The sequence below is a fragment of the Pyrgilauda ruficollis genome, unplaced genomic scaffold (assembly GCF_017590135.1).
Source record: "Pyrgilauda ruficollis isolate IOZ18807 unplaced genomic scaffold, ASM1759013v1 scaffold4, whole genome shotgun sequence".
Lineage (NCBI taxonomy): Eukaryota > Metazoa > Chordata > Aves > Passeriformes > Passeridae > Pyrgilauda > Pyrgilauda ruficollis.
Genome location: NW_024525489.1, coordinates 10,458,084 through 10,480,889, shown reverse-complemented (window position 1 = coordinate 10,480,889; position 22,806 = coordinate 10,458,084). Strand labels below are relative to the sequence as shown.

General features: G+C 40.2%; 1 protein-coding gene across 2 annotated transcripts in view; it reads left to right on the top strand.

The window, feature by feature from the left end:
- DAAM2 (dishevelled associated activator of morphogenesis 2) overlaps positions 1-22,806 on the top strand; it is a 200,342-nt gene that overhangs the window by 160,590 nt on the left and 16,946 nt on the right. For both annotated transcript variants that reach the window (XM_041477173.1, XM_041477172.1), the window contains 9 exons: positions 852-959; positions 3,594-3,626; positions 6,834-6,940; positions 15,826-15,910; positions 17,463-17,569; positions 18,267-18,355; positions 19,103-19,271; positions 21,051-21,158; positions 22,560-22,620. In XM_041477173.1, coding sequence (XP_041333107.1) covers positions 852-959; positions 3,594-3,626; positions 6,834-6,940; positions 15,826-15,910; positions 17,463-17,569; positions 18,267-18,355; positions 19,103-19,271; positions 21,051-21,158; positions 22,560-22,620 — 867 coding nt within the window. The remainder of the gene's footprint in view (positions 1-851; positions 960-3,593; positions 3,627-6,833; positions 6,941-15,825; positions 15,911-17,462; positions 17,570-18,266; positions 18,356-19,102; positions 19,272-21,050; positions 21,159-22,559; positions 22,621-22,806) is intronic.

Sequence of the window (22,806 nt, the reverse complement as noted above, 5' to 3'; positions counted from 1 at the left end):
ATTGCTGATTAGTTAATTTGTGTACTACAGGAGCCTATTTTTTCTGGGTTTGTTGACAGGAAGTAGGAGTAGAAGTCTGTGCCTATCTCCCTCCATGCTAATTATCTGCCAAACAGCTAGGATTCCTGGCATTCAGGATAATGTATCATCATAAGGGTTGTGAACATTTCCAGTTACTGTGAATGGTGCTGTTTCAGGGATCTGGGTATAGTTTGTGTCTATCTGGCTTGACAAAGACCTCATGTAGACAAGGGAGTTCATGTAATAGGAACAATTAGACTTCAAAGACTCAAAAGCTTAAAAGTAAAGTAAAATAATAATTTAAACTACTTTCTCAGGCAGACATAATGAAAGCCACACACCCTTTAGGCTTTACAAAAGAACCTGGAAAAATTTGTAAAAGGGAAGATGTGTCTGGGGTTTGTCATGCATCAGTGCTTTTCCTAAGCTTTTTCCTCCTGATGGTAACACTCCTTTCAGCATGACCACAATCGTCATGTTAGACAGATGGCCATTCTTGAAAGGAAATATGCTGTGGGATCATGGATAATGCTTGAAATGTGGTCTGCTAGTCTTGGAATGTGCTTTTTCATTAGATGCTTTCTGTGATGAAAACTACAAAATAGTAGTTTTAAAACAAATAAGAAAACCCAAACAAACAAACAAAAAAACCCAAATGAAGTGCTGTTTTTTCTCCTTTGACTCTTGAACCAAAGTGTGTCCTCTAAAACGACAACAGTAGTAGATAGCAATGTGACTGGTGAGTAGAAGAGAATGATCTATCCAAATGGATTGGATGGTCTTAGCTAAATACTTTTGCGATCTAGTTAAAATATGTCCTTTCCTTTTAGGAGAGGATCCATGGCACGATCTGGAATGAGATTGATGATTTAAAGGCATTCAAGGTGCTGGATCTAGAAGATTTTGAAAAGATGTTCTCCGCGTATCAGAGGCACCAGGTAGGAATGAACTCTTCCGTAACTTTTCTGTCTTGAATTTCTGGAGGAGAAATGAATACATGACAGTGGTGTGAGCCCTTGCCCACCTGCAGTCAGGCTGCATCACTTGATGCTCTGCCACTGTTCAAAAACTCTGAAGACCAAAGGAAGTTGGGATGGACACATGGGGGCAAGGTCTAAACTTCTGATACGGACATACTTCATGCTCACGGGCAGCTCTTAGAGACAGAACCTACTAACAGGTAATGCTCTAGTTAATGTCAGTGGCCATTGACTTCCGAAAGCTGCAGAGCTTTACATTTATATTTGCATATCAAACTTCCTGTTTCTCCCATTCATCTAGAGAAAAAAGGCTGTAGTTCCCTGAGCACTGAGCAAGGTGACTGTATTAGCTGTCTTTTGTTTTGTCTATTTTTTCTTAAACAGCCAACTGCCTGAACTGGCTAGGTGACAGAAATGGTCTGAATTACATATTGTAGAACCAACAGCATACTTTAAAAGTGGCTATTTATTAGAATATCTTTTTTTCCATCCTCTTTTTCTTGGAAAGCAAATCACTTTCAATATGTCTATCTCCACTGAGTGAGATTTAGCAGCAGACAGACTGTGCTTTCGCTCCTTGAACTCCCCCAGCTTTCCTTTGCTTTTGGAATATTTTCAATGTTTTGTACGCTACAGAACTGGATCATTACTCTGAAGTTTTAGGAAAAAACACAGACCCAACTACCATAAACAACCTTTATGATTATTTTGTACAGTGATGATAAATACTTCATTAACTGACTCAGTACCTTAAAATTAACAATCCAGCTCCTTGTCTTTGGATTTTCCATCTTCTCCCTTCTGTCTTTTATTTTTCTATCTAATCCAGTAAACATAATGAATAACAAAGTATGTGATGTTAACTGTTGCATGATGAGATTTCAGTTCTCATTCTGCTTCTGCAAATAGCTGATGCTGTTTCAGTGGGTCTCTTTCTGTAAATCACATTCCTTGAAACAAGATCTTAGTTCACAGAAGGGATGAAAGGCACACAAAACTTCAGTGCTGTTAAGAGATTTGATTTAGTCCCAGGAGCTTCTGTTCCAATATTTCAGGTGCAAACCTTGCAGCTTCCTCACTAGAAATGACCTTGCAAAGCCTTGCTTCCTTTTGTCCCCAAAAACTAAAGCCAAAGCTGTCCTGGTCTCAGTTAGAATCATAATATTTATGACTACATTACCAATCACTGGAAGGCAGTCTGAGCTATTCAGCCATAAACTAACCTGACCCTTACCCCTGCCTCTGTGGGTCTCTGAGCAGTACTCTTCCATCCTCATTAAACACACTTTATGACAGTGGCTCCAGACATTAGAGTAACACTTATGTAAGCTTCTTGTATTTTTGTGCAGTTAGACATCTTGCTGCCCTTACAGCTTTTGTTGAGGTTTTTATATTATTTTGGGGGTTTTTTTCTGCTTAAATATTTTGTTGTTGTTACTTTATGTGATACTTCCTATTTCATCCATACTTGCTTCAGTGTGAACTGGATTCCAATCAAGTCACATAATTTTCTTTTTTTTTTTTTTTTTAAGACCAGGCAACCAAAATTACTTTTGAATTAAAAATTTATGAGAAGGTTTTCAGTTCACATTTAGCCTTTTTTCCTCTTTTACTTTCGGAAATGTTCCACTCTGACCAAGTATGTGTTTATTCTGTGTTTGTGACTTTTAAACTTCATCCAAATGTCTGTAAAGAAAAATGTCAATGCAAAACCCTGCTCTTTTGCATCTGAAATGTTGAATGAGTAGATAGAAAACATTTCTTTCTTTGCTGTTATTAACATGACCTTCATGTTTTTTCCCATTTCATTTGCATTAAACAGTTTTTCTATTTCCTAATTTTGTTAATGACAGAGGGTCTCTTCTCCTCTCTCAAGCCCAGTGTGTCCTTTTTAGGGGCTATGAGGGAAAGCAAAATTATCCAGTGTACAGAATGCTGGACCAAGTATTCTTACACTTGTCTTCTGACCTTGCTCTAATCTTACTGTGTAATATTGACCTTTTGATTCAGTATAGCTGGTGTTTAACTGGAGTAATGACTAAGTCATGAAATAGTTGGAGTCTGTCTTCCAGAAGTCCTGTACTGCCTCTTTGGTGGTCACTGAGTGCTTTCAAAATACTTGGCTACAAGTTGTTAAAGGGTATAATGTGCCATTGAAACAAGTTGTTGCTTGTTATACTTCTTAGTACCCACAAACTGTGCCTGTGCATCAGGAGAGGAGAACTGACCCTCAAGTTATAAGCCTGGCAGTTCTTTCAGTAAGGCTCTGGACTGGATTTGTAAAGGTATTTAAGCATTATCCTAGTTAATATTTAAAGACCTAAAAGATTTATGCTTTGGAGACCAAATTTATTATTTTCATAAAGACCTAGGACTCTTAGTTCCATGACATCTGCTGATTTAAAATATACAAAGAAATGCTGAAATACCTTTGAATCATCTGGGCCAGTATTACTTGCTAAGCATTATATGCTCTTAGAAAACAGTGTGTGTTCACACTAAATTCAGCTGCCTTGTTAAACTTGGTGTCTTTCTCTGTGCTAATTTTTGGCATGTTTCCGTCTTCGTTATTTGCGACTGCTGCCTGCATAGGACCTGCTAACTAACCCCTCCTCCTGTAAGCAGGTGAGTATCATTGTCTGCTTCCTGATCCTCTTGCCATGTGTGTGAAGGTGAAGTCCTGGACCATGCCATTATGGGGTCACAGCTCATGCTACTCTTTCATATGCCCTTGCACCCTGCTTTCTTAATGGGGAAGGTGGTACAAATAATTCTTTTAGCTATATTATTTCTGTGATAAGAGGTAGTTCGTGTTCTTTCACTTGCTTATATCTCACTGCTGGTGTCTGTAGTCCCTTTTTTATGATCCTGAGTAAAAAAGGCCAGGGACAAAGAAGAATGTCAGTGTGAACTCTTCCTTAACCAAAGTAATACTCTCTTGAGAGGAGAACAAAAGGGTCTCTCAGACAGCCTTTTCTCCCACTCTTCCTATTTCAGTTCTGTCTGCTTTGGACAGTACTAAAGTCTTCACATGTACTTACTAGCCACAGCTATCACTTTCTGATAAAGGAAATATTTCTTTGCATAGAACTGGGCACTTTGGCAGAAGGATTTGTGCCGTCTGAGGGGCAGAAGAGTTCCAAATGGACAGCTGAAACCCTCAGAAAATTCAGCAAAAGATTAAAATGGTGTTTAGATAGAGATATTGGGTTATGCACATGTCTTTAAACTGGCTACCTCTCAAGCAAAATTCTTGGCAACGATTTTGGTAAGAGTGATGCTCTCAGGAAAGGATTGTTCGGATATGATCTCTGGTGGTTTCAGAAGAAATTAGTTCTCACCACAAGTGTTCAGGTAACTGTATTTGGGAATTCTGGTCACAACTTTTACCACATGGGGGAGGCTAACATGGCAGCATATCAAAACAAGTCAATATGGTAGATGTAGTTCTCTGAAGTGTTGATAATTGCCAGAAGCTAGGGTGCTGCCATGGTGTGAGTCCTCAGCTAACCAAAATCAAATTGCACTTGAAGCAAGGCACCAATGTGATGAACACATTCCACATGTATAGTCATTTCAGCACTGAAATTTTAGCTGAGTTTTGAATTTGCAACTAAAATATCAAATCTGAAGTACTCTTTGAAGCACATAACATAGTGTTATCCCAGATAAGAAGTCAGTAAAGGATGATGGCATAAGGCTTAGTCATCTTGGCTGTCAGGTTGACACCAGCTCCAACTGTTCTTGTGTTCAGGGCTTGGGCTCTCTCATAAAAGCTAGTTGCCATTGCCTCCTTGCTCCTCTTTTTCTGTGTCTGAGAAAATATGGATAGTCCATATGCAATCTCTTTTCCTTGAATTAAGCTTGGAATCTGGCTTTGGTAAAACTTGAGGCTTCATCTGCTTTTGCTTACACATGACTCCAAGTAGCTATAAATATCTCTCTCCTCAATATCAGTCAAAGAGGATATATTTTTATCTGAGTCTAACCCTTATGACCAAGGAGTGAGCAATGTCTGAATAGTTCAAGTTATTAATCTGTGTTGAACCCTGTAGGTTGGGGAATTGGAAAAGGCATGAACATTATTGTATCAATTCCTGCCTAATCAATTTAAATGGCTTTAAAGAAAGCTGGCTAAACCCCTGCCTCACATACATAGCTAAAGGCTGAAACTTCTTTTCCCTTGGGATGGATGCTTGTCACTATCCAGGTCCTTGTCTGCAAATATTAGCTAGTGAGGAACAGTGAAGCTTTTAAACCAAGAGCACAGACCGGCAAGTAGCTGTCTTCCTTTTAACAGCTGCCCATCTCCATATTCCCCTGTCTTCCTCCCCACAAAGTGAGAAAACCTAAGAAAACTTTGAAATCTCTACATGCCAGATCATACTGAGGGCACTCCTCTTGTTGGTATTGTTAGATATTCTCTCAGCAATAATAAATGCACCCAATGTGAATTTTGCCTTTTTTGGAAACATTATTTGATGCATTGAGTAACATTGCAATTTTATTTCTGCCAAGCTAGATGCTTTAGGCACATCTAGAAGAATTTACTGAGTGCATGTCTCCAGCTGGTGCATTGTACCTGTTTAAAAATGACACTTTCTGTTGGTGATGGCTCACTGCAACAGTTTTGGATGTAGCTGAATGAGTCCTTTGTATATCCAGGAGCAGCATACATTTGTGGCAGCTGACTCTAACAATAACTGAAATGACAATTAGCAGTATGAACCTGTAATTTACATTGAAGTCTCAAATGCTTGGGTGTCAAAATCTCTTACATGCTGATGTAAGTAAGCCTTGAGTTGCAGAACCTTGAGTCCTGAGAGTGAATTATGGGAAGCACCAATTCTGTGTGCTTGCCATAATCTGACATGTTTCCCTGAGTATCTGCTGTTGGCCACTCCCAGGGACAGCATGCTGGGGTAGATAGACCTTTTGATCTGATCAGAATGCTTGCTGTTATATGCTAAAAAAGAAGTCATGTTGCTTATTTGATGGGTGCATCCAAAGCTATATTATACTGGTAAATCTCAAAATCTCAAGGCCTGACAATATGGATATGTCATGAAAAGGCATTTTTTTATTGGTTCCAGCAGAAGTTAGCTAGGAAAATAAAAACTAGATGGTCAGACTGAGTTTACAAAATTTTATCATTGTGTGCTATGACAAATGTTCTGGACTGGATTTTCAAGTTTTTTTTTCAGGTGATGGCAATGAGGTTATACAGACAACTTTGCAAAAGGCTGATTTCTGTATGATTAAATGTATTAATTAGTTTTTAAAAGAGAAGATAGTTTAAATGTATATTTTTACCATTTAGTAAGATATATTTAGTAAGATAAATGCCATCGTGCGCTACTGTTTGCATCTCTCATATAAGATGGATTGGTCAGGTCCATTGGCAGCCATAAGACATAACAAAGGGGTTTTGTTGCTTGTGCTGCAGCCTTTCAACAATGCTGTGTAACCCCTGGAGGAGGCATCTGCTGAAGGATATGCTGTGACACCAGTGAGCTTCATCATAATGAGCCTCATTCTCCTATCATGCCCATTTTGCACATTAACATAATGTAATTGTAGAATGAGTCTAATAGGCCAGAATCAGGTCCAGTATTTGGGATCAAAGAAGAGCTTATAGATGTTAATGAATGATTTCTGTTTGCCTAGTAACACAGGATCTACCCCCATGCTTTCTGCCTTTGTCTTCTTTGCTTATCATGTGGGATTTTTCTAGGTTGGGATGGATTTGTTCATTACACTGAGTTAAGTCTATCAGTCTTGAGTGAGAAACATAATGCTGATTGTTTTCCTTCCCTTTTGAAATACATGCAGAAAGAGATGGGCTCAACAGAAGACCTCTACCTCTCCACACGAAAGGTGAAAGAGCTCTCTGTGATTGATGGTCGGAGGGCGCAGAATTGTGTCATTCTCCTTTCCAAGTAAGTGTGCTAAGCCTTAGCTCACAGGGTGTGCCATGATCAATGCAGAGGCAAGAGGGGATGAAATTAAACAAATGGCTGTGTTTCTTTTCCCAACTAGACCTGCTGTTTAATACCTGCAGAGCCTCAGATAAACCTCTCTTACAGTGTCATAAAAGCACATTTCTCATGCATGTTATCTCACTTAATAAAAATATCCACACACACATTTTGTGTGTCAAACAGGTGGGCATCAGCTTCTATCAGAAGACTCATCATCAGAAAATTATCAGTACTCATTGGTAGATGAAAGCACTCTTTGGCAGTGCTTGCACTTCACTCTAAGTAATGTGTCTCCCACGTTCTGTTTCTGTCATTTGCCTCTGTTCTGTGTGTTTTTTTCTAAATATTGCTCTGACCATCTCCCTGGAACATAGCAGAGCTGAATGTGATGTTCATTTTAGACTTGTGGTGAGAACAGTGGCAAACACAGGCATTCATATTCAAGACCCTGAGATGAGCTCAGCTGGTTAGACCATGGTGCTGATAACATTGCGGTTGCAGTTTAAATCCCTGTATGGGCCATTTACTAAAGAGTTGGACTCAATGATCCTTGTGGGTCCCTTCCAAATCAGAACATTCTGTGAAGAATTAAGTCTTCTACTAGTAAATTAGGTTTTTGAAGTCAAGAGTTGCCTCCATGTATTCCTGCAATGACTAATGCATTCAAATGCAGTGTCATCATGGTCCTCTATTTTTTCATGCCTTTCTACCAGCATAAGTGCTGCGTTTGAGGTCTGTCACTATCAGATTTTTTCAGACACTGATCAAACTGAGAAAGTTGCCTTTCCTACCAGAGGAGTGACAGCAAGGCTGGAGACAAAACCTGACAAAACTGTGGCAGTACTGAGCAGCAAAAGTGTTTCACTGGGCAGCAGAAAATATGGGTTCATGTGGATGTGATGCTTGTCTGCTGTAGCAAGCTGATAGTTAAAGCAAGGTTGCAGCCAGACCACCAGGAATGGAGTGAGTTCTTTCCCTTGCTTAGTGAAATCCATGGAGGCTCTCATTATGCTACTTAGGTGGCATTAGCATGCATGTCAGCAGGACCCCCACCATCCAAACCTTCACTGAGGAAAGGCTTACATTTCTCTCTCTGCAGCAGTTGCCAACACATGTCTTTGCTGGTGTTGGCAGCTGGCTGAGGCTGGGGCAAATGGATGGGGAGGCATAAGGGCACCAGGATTTTCATGCTGTTTGACGGACTACTGAATTGTGTCTGGGGTTCAGATTAACTCTGTAAGCAGGTGAAACATTTCCTGGAAGTGGTAACATCATGTGTTCAGTTGGCTGGGCTGAGGAGGATCCAGGAAGGTGGTCCATGACTTGATATGGCACTAGATATTTAATTGTAAATATCTTGTGTCTCATAACCAAAAGCAATGTGGATAGCAGCAATGCATGCTTTTCAATATTCACCCCCTCTGGTGTGCAAGTCTGAGCAATCTTACCTGAGAAGAATCCTTTCCAACCAGAAAGAGAGAGGGGACAGTTTCTGTGTTTTGTCTTTCTTTTTGCTGCCTCCAGCAGTAAGGTCATTGAAGCATGAACCTTGCACTTCAAGATACATGGCATGTGTTCACTCCAAGCATGCCATGAAGTTAGTGCAACTTGAACTGCTAGTCTGGACTCAAACCAGAGGTGAAAAGATGTGTTTTGTGACTATCAGCTTCTTCACCAGGAAATATCCTGCTCTTATTGTTAGCAGGTCTAACATGGAGGATAGAGATTTGGAGACTGCGGTGTCCCTGTGGAGCCTGCAAGTTTGCACTGTGCTCTGTTAACTTTGCTGCTGTGGTATTGGAAACACCACCTGCCAGGGCTATCCCACTGGTTTAGGTAATTTAATGTTTATAACAGATAGTGTTACACCCAGAATATCAGAAATATTGTTCAGGTTGGCCCAGGATTGGTATTCCTCCCCAAACTTCCCTTTTAAATGCAACCAGAAAAGCAAAAATCTTTGAGAACTAAAATAGCACCTTTACATTCTTGCCCCTTTATTTTTTTTCAGTTTGCTGTTATATGGTTCTAATATTAAAGACAGGAATTGGGAAGAATGGCTGCAGACAATAGTTAAAAGGGCTTTATAAGCCCTTTGCTGGTTTTTTCATTACTCCACATCTTCCTCCTTGAGGTTAGACACTGAAGAAGAGACACTCCTAGCCAAATCATCCCTGCACTGCACTGCATTGCTGCCATGGACTTGCTGCTCCTGCAGCACAGCTCATATAGGTGCATGGGGGTGTGCACCCGCATGCAGTGAGAGGGGATTTAAAACTGGTCACAAACAAAATGAGTTTCTGCAACCCAGAGCTGCAGCCCCAGATTTCAGGTTGTCACAGTATCTGCCAACAGCTGTTTCCAATTGACTCTTACTGTGCATATATCCCTGTAGTTTATTCCCCCTTTGTTTACACTAAACCATCATGTCCTTTAAAGTAAAATAGCTGCATGGGTTGGGTTTTCTTTCCCTCCCCTACTCAAATGTTTTTGTTTTACTAACACTGTGTTAGAAGGGGTCAGGCAGAGCTCATATTTCATATGGTCCAACAAGCCAAAACCTATCAAGAGTGAGAAATAGATGTCTCTTGCTTTCTTTTGCAGAGAGACTACTGCATGGTAGGCTGAAAAGAGATGAAAATTGAATTGCTAGTTGATCTTTGCTGACATCTAACAAATTAATAAACCTTCCTCCCCAATCTCATCTTTACTTCTGTAAAAAGATATCTCTTTCAACTACTCGATAGTAGCATCTTTCAGTTTTCCTGCAGAGAAAGGATTAAATTGTCCCTGTTTAATAGAGTCTGATGGATCTAAAACAAAGCTCTGTTCCATAGGCCATCTTCAAAGACTCAAAAAAGCATAAGATGTGTCTCTCTCACAGTACTTCCAGTAGGCCATAGTTCAACCAGGGCATGGAACCATCTGTTTGCAGCGAGGTCAGGCACCCACCAGCTTCAAATTTAGCTTTCTTAATGGTGTTTCAAACATATAGTTACTTTTGTCACACTGGAAATCTGCTATCTCTCATGAATTTCCTGATGTCTTCAGTTTCCTGCAGGCTGGAGTTTTGTTGTCAGACTTGTGTGGTCTTGGAAGAGTCATCCCAGATCCCTATGTTTCCTTACTTTCACCTGGCAGCTGGAAATTTCTCTGACCACTCTCACCACTATGGCTTCTCCCTGCCTCCATTACTTAAGTAATTGATAATATTTTCGCTGCTCTGTTTTTGTAGTGCCATTTCTTTAAATGTTCTTGCAGAACATGCTCAAGATATGTGTTGTTCACTGTCTTGCTCTGTGAAATGCTCTGGAGAAATTCAGTTCTTTGAGACATCCTGCTTGGAAGAAGGTTGAACGTATACTTATGGAACTTCTTTGTGCACATTATTTTGCATAATATCCAGCAAAATAATTATGTCAATGTTCTTCTGAATAATGTGATGAGTTTTGTTATTTCTGTGGCTCAGTGAGCCAGCAGTAACCTTGGAGTCTGGAAACAGTGGGCATGCTAACAAAATGTCGTAAAACCAGTAGTAGCAGAAGGCAGAATCTGACTACACAAGAATAGTTTTAATTGTGAATGTGACATTAGACAGGTACTAGCAGGCAGGTTTATCAAATATTTGTGGCTTTGTCAATTCAAACATCAGTAAGGGAGAAGAAAAAAGGCTTGGGCAGAATTTCCAATGAGAACACAAAAGAGATAAACTATTTTTCTCACATCACTGTACCTCCTCAGTGCTTTTAAACTCTTTCAGTTGAATCATTAAGGGGACAAGCTATTCAGCCCATGTCACTCTCTGTGTACCAGCTTTGCACTGCCCCAGTCCCAGTGTGCTTTTCTGCCATGTGCCTTGTTTTCACCCTTGTTTTAAGGTAAATTTGAAGCAGTATGGTACAGGGTGCAGATCACATCTTGATACAGAAAGAGCTGATTTGACTCAGCATTCCTGTTCCTCAGTGTGCTGTATTGAAAAACACTGGGCAGTAACCAGTGCCTGCTGGGTTCCTGTAGAGATTTTTTGGTTTTAAATAAAGGTCCACAATAAATGGCTTTACCTGCTATGCTGAGTATGATACTCCAAGGCAAACTGAACACATTAGTTAGTGCCATCCTATCTGAGATCACAACTAGGAACCTGAAGGTAGGGTTGTGATAAAAGGTGAACCACTGCTTCATCAATATCTCATGGTAATTTGGGTGTTCCTTATTTGGTCCTGCTTTACTCCTCTTGGCTCAGAAACATAGTCATCCCCAGATCCTTCTTGGAAGGCAACTGAGAGTGTTTGAATGCAAAGTTGCTTTGTTACTCATGAGCTTTTGCTGAAGGAGAACAAGAAAAGAAAATACTGTTTCTTTCTGTACTTGCCAGAATACTTTCACAGTGATATTCTGAAAAGGCACTGGAGTTTGTTTTTTTTTTCCCCAACATGTTGGTATAATGGTGTAAGATGTACCTGGTAAAATGTCCCAGCTGTTGTCCCACAAAGGATAAAGCACTGTTGTCTTCACTAATGAGATGAGTGGACAACTGAGATAAAAGGATGTGGAAAGAGTGGCTGCATCTTTCTGTCTTCTGGATGAATGTACAGTTAGACTAGCCTGCCTCCTGAATGCTGCTTCTGAGTGGAGGTCTTTACAGAGTAGTGACAATCAGTATTCCCAAAACATAGATATTGAAAAGCCTGCACTTTGGGAGATGTACAGGGCCTTAGGAGAGCTCAGGAGTTAGAGAAGGCTTGTGTCTCAGTCACAAAGTCCGGGAATGAATTAACTAGTAGCCTGTGTGAAATGACTTTGTGCAGATGGAGTATTCTGCAGTCACTAAAAGCTAAGATGTGGGTGAGCTGTACAAACTGGCCTTGGGACATAGCTAAGTATCACTCAGTGCCTGTCACTGTCACAGCTACTGCTATTGGCATCTGTTGGGAGCACTGTAGTTCAGTGGTAGGTAGGTATAAAATGTCCTTGATACATGATAACCAGTCCTCTTCTCCAAGGTAAAAGGAGCAGTGGGTCTGTGATCCCTGTGGTATGGGAACTTAACATAGCTGAAAAAACCCTCAATTTCTCTGTTAGTGGGAAAGTATGCTTCCTTCTCAAAAGCTAGGAACAAGCCGATGATGTAACTCACTTTTTCCTTGGAGGGGGAGATGGTTAATGAGTGACAAGAATTTTGCTTTGATTCATGGGAGGGAGAAAGAGAGGGGGGAGGTTGCTGTGAGTTAAATCAATGGGTATATTTTAGGAGAAAAAATGACTGAGCACTGGGTGTCTGTAAGGGAAGTTGATGTAAAACTGCAACATGTCTCCCAGGCATGTTCGAGTCCGGCTGCTGGCGTTCTCCAAGAGGACGAAACAATAAACCACTTGATGTCTGCAAGTGAAGCTGGTGTTAAATCAGTCGAGGTGTCCTGGGGAGATTAGTGATGAATTACTCTGCAGAGTCAATAGAGATTATTTATGATGCCGGAGGGGATAGAGGGAGGCAGGCTAAGTACCATATCAGAAGTTATTTGGTACTTGTTGAGCTCTAACATTGCTTGAAGATGACTCAAGCAGTTGGACTTCCATATACTGCCACCAGATGTATGGGTGAGGGAAGAAGGAGGGAGTATTCTCTGTAAAGATCCTTTTCCTTCCTCATCTGGCCAGTGTCAGGCTCCTGTTGAACAAAAACAGGCAGTATTTGTGCTATGAGTGAATGTGCTGCAGCTGAGCAAAGGGGCACTGTATTTTGTTCTGGTCACATTTACTTCCTGTGTCGTGATTCCAGGATACATGATTTCGAGAAGCGTAAGGCAGAGGGAATACAGCTTGAATTGTATGCTGTTCCAAATTGAGTTACCTCCAGCAGCTGGAGGAAGAGTGCCTGGATCTGCAAAGCTTGTAAGAAAGTCATTGCAGCTTTCCAATAGATACCAAAATAGAATTTCTGTAGTGTAAATTTTTGGGCCATAATTCCACTTTAATTTTGCTCTCTCATATGAGTTTTAGGCTCTGAGGGATGCCTCTTTTCAGTTTTAAATTGAAAGATTTTACACATCTGCTTTAGGTTCTTCTTTAATCAGTTCACCTGCTTCTGTTTAAAACCAGCACATGTGTTTCACATTACTGCTGGCCATCTTTAAGATCTGCTACATGGCTGGGCATGAGTTTTGAAAATACAAATAGAATCACTTGATTAACAATTCTTTGGCTGGTTATTCAGACAGTTTGTAAATGGGAAGGTCTGTGTTTTGTGTCATTGTTGCTTTTGAAAGGCATCCTGTCCCAGAAGAATAACAAGCCCATTTTGGAAGAGTAAGATTGTTCTGTTGTAAATCCTTCCCTACTAGTGATTAGATTGGTAATAATCTAGGATGCACACCTGCAAGGCACCATGACCCCGTTGCAGTCCTGTAAGTGACCAAGTTAAACTGCTTCTCGGCAGGGGACTGGCAAGCTTTCTGCTTTTCTCTACTGTGGGCTAAACCATTCAAACCAGATGTTTTTCTGCTGATGGCTGGTGGGGCACAGAATCATCCAAGAAATCAGTGTTTGTATAACTCTCTGTCCTTGGGGCTCTCAATTATTTTTGAACAGAAGATGTTTTCAAGAGTATTTAATGCTGATGAATGGCAGCAAACAGAATCCTTAGAATCCTTGGGCTTCTGGACAGAACAGCAAGATCAGTGGTAATACATGCAACGCTGTTGTGTTGCTGTACCTCAAACGTGTTTATTTGGTCCTGTTTACTGCATCCCCAAACACACACAGAGGTACTTCCACTGTGTAATGTGTGGTCAGTGAGTAATTCCTCAAGTTATTTGCATGGAAAACATGAAAATGCACCCTAGTTATTTGCATGGAAAACATGAAAATGCACCCTAATTCTTTGTAAACTCTGTGAAAGTAGCAACAAACCCCCTCCACCCTGGTGTTAATGGGTTGCTTTATTTCATTCCCTCTCACAGACTGTGTGCCTGTGTTACAAATTAAGTCTAATCTGCAGAGTGCAGATTCTGAAAAATGCAAAGGTGCTCTCTAAAGGAAAAACGATCAACAAAATGTGGCACTTCAAAAACTTCAGGCACCGAATTGTTTGGGCATGTGTGTATGTGTCTCCTAGGGATCAGGCCTACAGCCACCAGTTTTAGTCCTTCTTTGGTCACAGTGTTTGATTGGTTGAGAGTCACATAGCCACAGACTTTACAATTCACTATTTAGTCCAAAAGTAACCCTTCCACTTTCTGGTTGAGGTTGTAGAGGTTTATGCAGAACCTCATGTACTGAAGTTTGTTTTTTTTTCATCCAGTGTAAAACTAATGACCTTAAGTAAAAAGTTTCCAACCTTTCCATTGTACAGCTATTAATCCTTATTTCTCATCTGAGCATGGAGCAATTATGAAGCTTTTCTGGAAATTCAGTACTTTATCTTGCTTAGCTGGTATCAGTTTTTCCTCCTTGTGGAAAGATGACATGATGACCAACTTGGAACACAATAGGAGCAATTAGTTCAGAGATGCAATACATACAAGACTTCAAATGTCTGTTGATTCATGTTTTAGTTTCCAGCTGTTGGATATATTGGGCAATATTAAAATAAAAATTTTAAGTTTCTTGTATTTAGTAATATTTCCTGTCTGTAAAAAAAAAAAAACCAACTTTTTCTTTTGCTTTTACCATATTTTTCCAAAAATGTGACTCTATCCAAATGCCAATGGCAATATGAAATTTCAACATGGAACTTCTTAGTACTGAAGACTAAAACATTTTGCTTCATGCATCGGTCTGTCTCTTATTTATATTTGCATTTTCTTTTTCTACTGTTAATTAATTATATTGATAGTAGAACATCCATGGAGACTGTAGACTTCAGTCTTCAAATATTTCTTTTTACACTCTACTGTTTCAATCCCAAAATGGAGATTTTCTTGTGGATAGCTTTTGCTTTATGGTTCACTTCAATATTGCCTACTCTCCTGAAATGACCGAGTATCATGGGTTGGGGTTGGTGCATTCCTTTGTTGACATCTGCTCTGAGAACAACCAAGTTCATTTCAGGCAACATCAAGCACCATCTTGGTAATGACAAATTTTGACTCCTCCTAATCTATCCTGGATTTCGAGTGGAGACTTTGAGACTTCTTTTCTTTATTGATTTTGTGTTCAGTTGTAGCCGATGACTCCTGCTTATTGTGCACAGATTGACAGGAGTAGGTGGTAAGGAGAGTGTAATCTTAGTACCTCAGATAACATTTAAAAGCTCTTGTTTTCAGAGCTTGTTTTACAATATGAAACATGGATATGCAGATGCTGTCTGTTCCTTTGTCATCTGTCATTGCTGACAGAGTGAATTTACCTAGCACAAGCAGTTTTCTTGCAAGAAAACCCTTTCTCAGTAAGGGAGTTTTCAGTCCCATTATTTGTTACTCTGGGAGATGCTTTAATATTCACAAGTCAGGATGTTACATGAGCTCACAGTCAAAAGTCACATGGACATGAAGGGTTTTACTATAGCAAAAGAACTTAATGAGGGAGGTATCCAGTGTGGGGGAACTTGGAAGTACTTTTGATCTAGAAGGACCTGATTGTTATTAATCACCATCTGATTTTTGATGTGTGTTTGATTAGCTGAAGAGGATAAAAATATATTATTCATAAAACCTCTGCATTTAGAACTGATTTATTCCACTTACTGAATATTCTAGAATAGCAGCTTCACAGTAGAGCTTGCTACTTGTGGTTGTTTTATGCCTGTTTAGTGCAGCATTTCAGGCTTCCTACTTTCTGAATTGTCAGTCACTTAAGCTTTGCACTAATGGTACAATGATACTTTTGATTGATACTTTTGAAAGGTTGAAGCTGTCCAATGAAGAAATCAGACAAGCAATATTGAAGATGGATGAACAAGAAGACCTAGCGAAAGATATGCTTGAGCAGGTGAGAAAGACTAAAGTCAGATACAACTTGTTTTTAGGTCTTTCACTGCCTTTTCTCAAATGGATGTGTGTACTGGCACTGCTGTTTTTCTGCAGGTGAGAACTTGGCTCTGTCATGTCAGTGGAGCTGCACAGGAGAGCATGAGAAAAGTGTTTTTCCCAATGTTGTCTGGTATACCTCTGTCATTTAACTGTTTCTCTTCTTGGTGCAAAATTTGCATGATTATAGGTGGTATAGGTGATTATAGGAGGTTTCTTTTTATGTCCTCTCCATTCCATAATTTTTCCCATTTCTACTTTTTCCTGCTGATTATTTATTGTTGCTTTGCTTTTCCTATTCATTGTTGGTTTCCTTTTCTATTTTCTTTTTCTTCATCTCACTTCTTTACCTGCCTTTTCTATCAGGAAGTGTCAGGAACCAGGCCATGTAAGTCAATGACTAGAGCCAGGACTAGAAGGGATCTCACAGGAACATTAGAAGAGGAGCCAGGGATTTCCATCCCCACCACCTGGTTGAATGTATAACTTGTAAGGAAAAACCTCCCACAATTACACCACCATTTCCCAATTTCCATTTATAGAAGGTGACAGATGATGCTTTGACCAAAGAGACATGTGAGAAAGTTCCTTAGGAGTGGGCAAAACATTATAATTACGAACTGTCTAATAAATGTGATTCCTTCTTTCTTGGCAGTCACAGTGTTTAATCATGCACAAAAAAGTTTTCCATTTTGGAAGTTTATAGCCTACTTGTCATGTTATCTGAATGACCACAGCTGCTCCAGAAGTCACTGCAAGCTTCTGATACTCCACACCTTTGAATATCACATATTTGCGGAGTGCAATGAAGTATTAGCAAGTGGTAAAAGGCAGAGTGCTTCATATGCCATGTGAGGGGGTTTTGTGGGTGTGAGCTGAGGGTGTGTGCAGGGCAGTATTTATAACCATACTAAAGCACAACTGCCACCAGATCTGTCAAAAATCTCTCCAAGTATGAGCTTTTAAGGTCAGCATATGACTAGCAGCCAGTGTCAGATGCATATCCAGTTGTTTGGTTATTGTTTATTGTTTCAGCACTGTAGGGCATACCCGAGAGAGATAGATGAGGCTTTGTGTGTACTCTACGATAGGCACGATGGGTACTTCACTCTGTTTGGGACACATCCTGCTCTTGTTTGCACCAATCTAAACTCCAAGTAGTGCTGTGGGAATCGAGTTCTCTCTGTACTTCCCCTTGGGTAAGTTGCAGTAGCACTTGGCCTTTAGGATTTTGAAATGGGAAATTCCCCATAGAATTAAAAATTAATCTTAATGGGGTCAGTGAAGGATAAAGACAGAACAGCAAGCAAGGGTTTAGAAGAGGTCAGTTTTGTAGACACAGCTGCACTTTTTTGAAGTTATGGTCACACGGCTGAGTCAATGTAATGCTTCCCAGTGGTAGCAGAGAAATCTGAGGGCTCTCATTCCACCAGGGTTTGTTTGTGCTCCTCTGTCCCCCTCTCATTTTCCTTGGATCTCACATCTCAGTGTTTGGTTTGTGTCTCTCACTCTAGCTACTGAAGTTCGTTCCTGAAAAGAGCGATACTGACCTGTTGGAGGAGCACAAACACGAAATTGAGCGCATGGCCCGAGCAGATCGTTTCCTCTTCGAAATGAGCAGGTCTGTTTGATACATTACGGGAAGAGTGCACACAGGACTTCTTGGAAGGAGCTGTAATTGTTATTGAAAATGGATCATCTGGCACAGCAGGGGAATGTGCAAGATTGTCGGCTAGCATTATACCCTGTGTTTGCCAGAAGCCTGTGAATGTTACAAATATTTCTGTTCATGACACAAATTTTATTGACAAGAAGCACTCTGTGTGCATAAGGGCCTGTGCCCTGACAACAAGCAGAAATCTGCCTCCTCTGCCTAAATTTGTTCACAAAAAGGAATGCAGATACAAGTGTCAGATGTAGTGTAGCCAGGGGTCAGGATTTCATATAGATCCCTTTTTCTGTTAAGCTATCTCATCTCCTCATCCTCTGACCCTCTTTCTTGTTCCAGCTTTGCTACACCCCTGATTAGGATTAACATTTTGTTCTGCTAATTGAGGTGTAGCTGGCATCTCCCATGACTATATTTTGAATATAGTGGGAATTCTTCCAGCTTCTTTTCAGTTGAGAGCAAAACATGAGGTTCACCATTTTCATAACAAGGTTGATTATGTAGTGTTATCTGTTTGAACTGTGTCCATAATCCCATGCCTAGGCTTCATGGTACTGAACATTCAACCTTTAGACTGTGTGGGGAGCATACTGTTCCTGGGCTTCAAGAGTTCCAGTTCAGTGTTGGCTTTCCTGTGCCCTTCATGCAGGATTGACCACTACCAGCAGCGGCTGCAAGCATTATTCTTTAAGAAGAAGTTTCCAGAGAGGTTGGCAGAAGCAAAACCAAAAGTGGAAGGTATGGTTAATAAAGCTTTTTCTATGAGTTGGACAGAGGGGTAGGGAAGGTCAAGAGAGGCTTGTCTTCAAAGGAGGTGCTGTTACATGCATGCTATGTTTGTAGAGCCAGTGAGCCCAAGGCTTGTCTAAGAAATTAGTTCTGTCTGACACTCTTCTTTCACCCATTGACTTAATAAAGTCTGTTCCGTGATTGTTACACTGTAAATACGACCTGACAAATATGACAACGTTCTGTCTGGTTGTGATGAGCTGCCAAAAACTTTCATAGCCTTTCTGTGTAGATCATCTCCCTCTTTTCACCCTCAAGTCCTTGCACTTCCCTCTTTAAAGGGCACTTGGAATAGATACTTCAGGACACTGACGCTCTGGGAATGTGTAACCTAGAAGGAGGGGAGGTGTGTGGTTTCTGTACCACATCCATGGTTATTGCAGAGAAGGAGTGTATTCTACTCTACATTTTCAGAAAACTAGCCTTCCCTCTGTTCTCACTGGCTATGCTTTTATAGTGTGAGGTAACAGGAGAGCAGGCTTGGTCCTATGTTCAGAGGAGCTTCCTACAAGTTCACTGTAGGGCATTTTACTTCCAGTTGCCCTCATTCTGGGGGTGTGTGGGTGCAGGAAGGAGAGCACACAGACAGAGTTGCAGCAGTTGTTGTGCAAATGCTCTTCAGGGTATTTCAAATTATGGGCTCAAGCATGTTAAAAACAGCCACTATAACTTGTTCTTCTTTTTTCTCTCTTCAAGCCATTCTTCTGGCATCCAAAGAACTCATCCGAAGCAAGCGTTTGAGGCAACTCCTGGAAGTAGTTCTTGCCTTTGGGAATTACATGAACAAGGGCCAAAGGGGAAGCGCTTATGGCTTCAAAGTCTCCAGCCTGAACAAAATTGCGGACACCAAATCCAGCATAGACAGGTGGGGTGAAAGGCCATAAATACATTGGTAACTGTGCTGCTGCTTCTCTTAGCATAGTAGTGAAAATGGGCTTTTGTTTGGTTTTTGCTCTGTAGGCAATTGAAAATTGTGTCTTATTTGGCATTTAAATAGTGTTTTTCACTCTTAAAGATTCTGCAGCAATTAAGACCAGCTATTAACACAGCAACCAAATTCTGCCATTTCTCTGAATAATGTCCATCTGATGTTGCAGACCTTATGCATAGATGACAAAATATATTTCACCAAAACTGAAATAAGTTTGGGGAGGAGGAGGATTTTTATGGAGTTTTCTCTTTCTACCAAAGTTTTATGGCCATGGTTTTGAAAAAAAAAAAAAAATATATATATATATATAAAATTGTGCTCAGATTTTTTTAAAATTTGTTTATGTCTCCTGTGAAACATGGAGTATGTTTTTGATGCAGGACTGTCACAAACGTTTTCTCTATGTGCACTACCAATGAAACCACAAGGCATAACTCAGAGAGACTGATCCTGGTTGTGTCTAGGGAGATAAGGAAGACAGCTGGTTTGGGAATGTGAAGCTTACTGTCCATGGACATGGACTGCAGCTCTTTATAGTCACTCTGTGTTTTGCCCCATATCCCCATACTGGTTCTGGAAATTAATGCAGCTGAGACTGGAGAGAGAATATGACATTTCAACTCCAGCAGTTGAAGTTTTCCTTGGAGAAAGGAAACTCCTTGCTAAAACTAACTTGCACCTTCCTTGAATTTTAAGACCTGCTGAGACCATAGTTGTGGTTAAATTACTTCAGGCTGTGAGAGAATGAATGATGGCAGTAAAATATCATAAGAAATTCATCCCTACCTAATAGAGTTTGAACTAACAGAGTACTATTCTGACTACCAAAATGTTCTTTTCTGTATTCCAAGGCTAACAGTTGGATAGCTAATGTTGAACTCTTTTTTGCCTTAATGTGGCTTGCCTTAATTTTTCCATATATTAGGTGTCCTTTGCAGATTGCGTTCTCTCAGCAGTTCCCAGGCTTCAATCTGAGTGAAGCAGCAGCCATCTGCTATCTTCCCTGTTGGTTAACCACATAACACCCACCTAAAGTAGCTGTTATGGCTGTGTGTTCTCTTTACATGCAGAATTCCTTGTTTACTTTACAAATTTCCTTAAACCCTGTCCTGCATCCTTCATACATCTCAATTCTATCTGCTCCTACTTGGACTGCCACTGGTTTTGTTTTAGTGAGCCTGACCACTACACATAAGCTCAGATGTTTCATTACTGCAGTAGTTTTTTTGCAGCTTTTCCAATCTTCAAGAACTTTTTTCTCTCCTTAGTCAACTCTGGATTTTTTTTTTCCACATTGCCTCTGAAAACAGCTTGCTTCTCCCTTCAAAGTTAATGTCCATTTAGTACTGTTAGTTGTTTATTCTCTGAAGTATCTGGTGACAAATATTATACTGTGTTATGCAATTTTCTTTTCTGTTACACCATCTACCCACATGGATGGAAGCATGCTGGTGTTTCCAGAATAAATTAGGATCCATAATATTGCTTGAGGTTTTAGGAAGGATGGTCCATAAAGGATTAATCCATTTCAATCCTTTGCACTTTCCTTTCAGTAGCACAGCTGCTAACTGCTGATACATTGTTTATTTTGCTCAAACAAGCACATTTCCTACCCAAATATTTCTCACTGATTTATCACAATCCTTTCACCGTCCTACTCGTGACCATCTTCCTTCTCATTTCTACCTTCTGTTTTTATTTTGTTTTCTTTAGGAACATTACGCTCTTGCACTACTTAATTATGATCTTTGAAAAGAATTATCCAGATATCCTAGATATCCAGTCTGAGTTGCAGCATCTTCCAGAAGCAGCAAAAGTCAAGTAAGTCGAGTGCTATTAGTTCTCAGAGCTGGAGTTCCCAGCTATTTTTGTTAACTTACTTATCATAATTTGTTTTTCATTTCTGTCTTCTAAACCCATTGCCAACCTTACAGTTGTAATGCTTTTATTGTAAATAACTGAATTGATAGCTTTACTTAGATATTCCTGTATTTACTTTATTTCTGAATCAGACATTCTAATTGCTTGTGACTGAACTCACCATATTCTATGGTTGTTCATCTAAGTGTGCTATTTTTTCTGGGTAATTGCAGGTTTGTTTCTAAGATAGGGTCAATTAGGCACAGAGGCTACAGTAAATCTTTTTCAGGAAGATTGTTCAAACTTTTGCACATATCATTCTTGCACAGAAATATGAAAAGCATCATACTTTCTGCAAAAAAGTCAATGGTCCATTTCTGGAAGTATTTGTGAAAAATGAATACAGAAGCCAGCCCCCAAAATACAAACTTTTTTTTTTCTCTTTCCAAAGCACTGCTCAAAAAATATTATGCATATTGTTCACCCAGACATGATTCTTTGTGTATGGAACTAGTCCAACTAATGAAAGACAAGTGAAAAATTAATCTATTTTCACACTTAAAAGGCACTTATTAAAGCTTTAGTGGTGTTTTGGAGATGTAAGCTACTACTCCCCAAATATTTGGAGGTGATGCCTGCTGATTCACAAATAGGTACTCACTAGCTATGTGGAAATCAAAGACTTATTTTGCTCACAAGTCCTAGGAAAAAAAGAAACTCACATTTATATACGATGAGCAGACATTCAGTGTAACATTTGTGTCTAGGGAAGCATGTATGAACATTAACAGTATGTTTCTATGCTCAGTTACAGTGTAAGATGGCCTGGACTGCCATATGGTAGAAGTGCAGATGGAAAAAACAATGTTCAAATTGTGAGGGAGGAAAAATTAAAAAAATCACATGTAAATGTACTGCTAATGGGATTTAGTAGTTATGTGGTGTAAGAATCATATGTAAAGATAATCTGAGACTCCAGTGAAGTGTGTGCTAACGCTGTGCTCCTTGCCTGTGTGTCAGCTGATCACTGCAAGCTGGCTGTGGGGCGTACGCTCCTGGCTGAAGGGTTAGGCATAGCTTGCAGGGCAGATGTTCTGAGGGCAACCTCCCCTTTCCTTCCCAGGAAAATCCCAGTCTTCAGTGTGACCACAGGCAAGCAGGGTCTGCCTCATCTTACATACAAAAAGTAGCACAGAGCATCAACAGATCCCCTTACCCTCATTTCGAGTCATCTGGCGTGGCTGGTGCCAGAGGCCGGATACCAGACGTGATGGGCCAGTGGTCTGTGCTGCTGCAGTTCCTGTACCCCTGTGTAACACTGCTCTTTTTGTTTTATCTGCTCTGCCTCTGTCTCCTGTGCAGCCTGGTAGAGCTGGAGAAGGAAGTCAACAACATAAAGACTGGATTGAAAGCTGTTGAAACTGTAAGTATCTGAAGGTTTCCAAAGTGCCACACTTACAATATCTCTCTCAGAATCAGGGGCAGTATATATTTTATGATAAGATAAAGTGGGCTTTCTTTTTTCATTCCTTTCCATTCCATTCCAGAATGCATTAACCAAGAAAAAACAAATAAAAGCTTCTCATGTGGAGCTCCTGCTGATGATCTT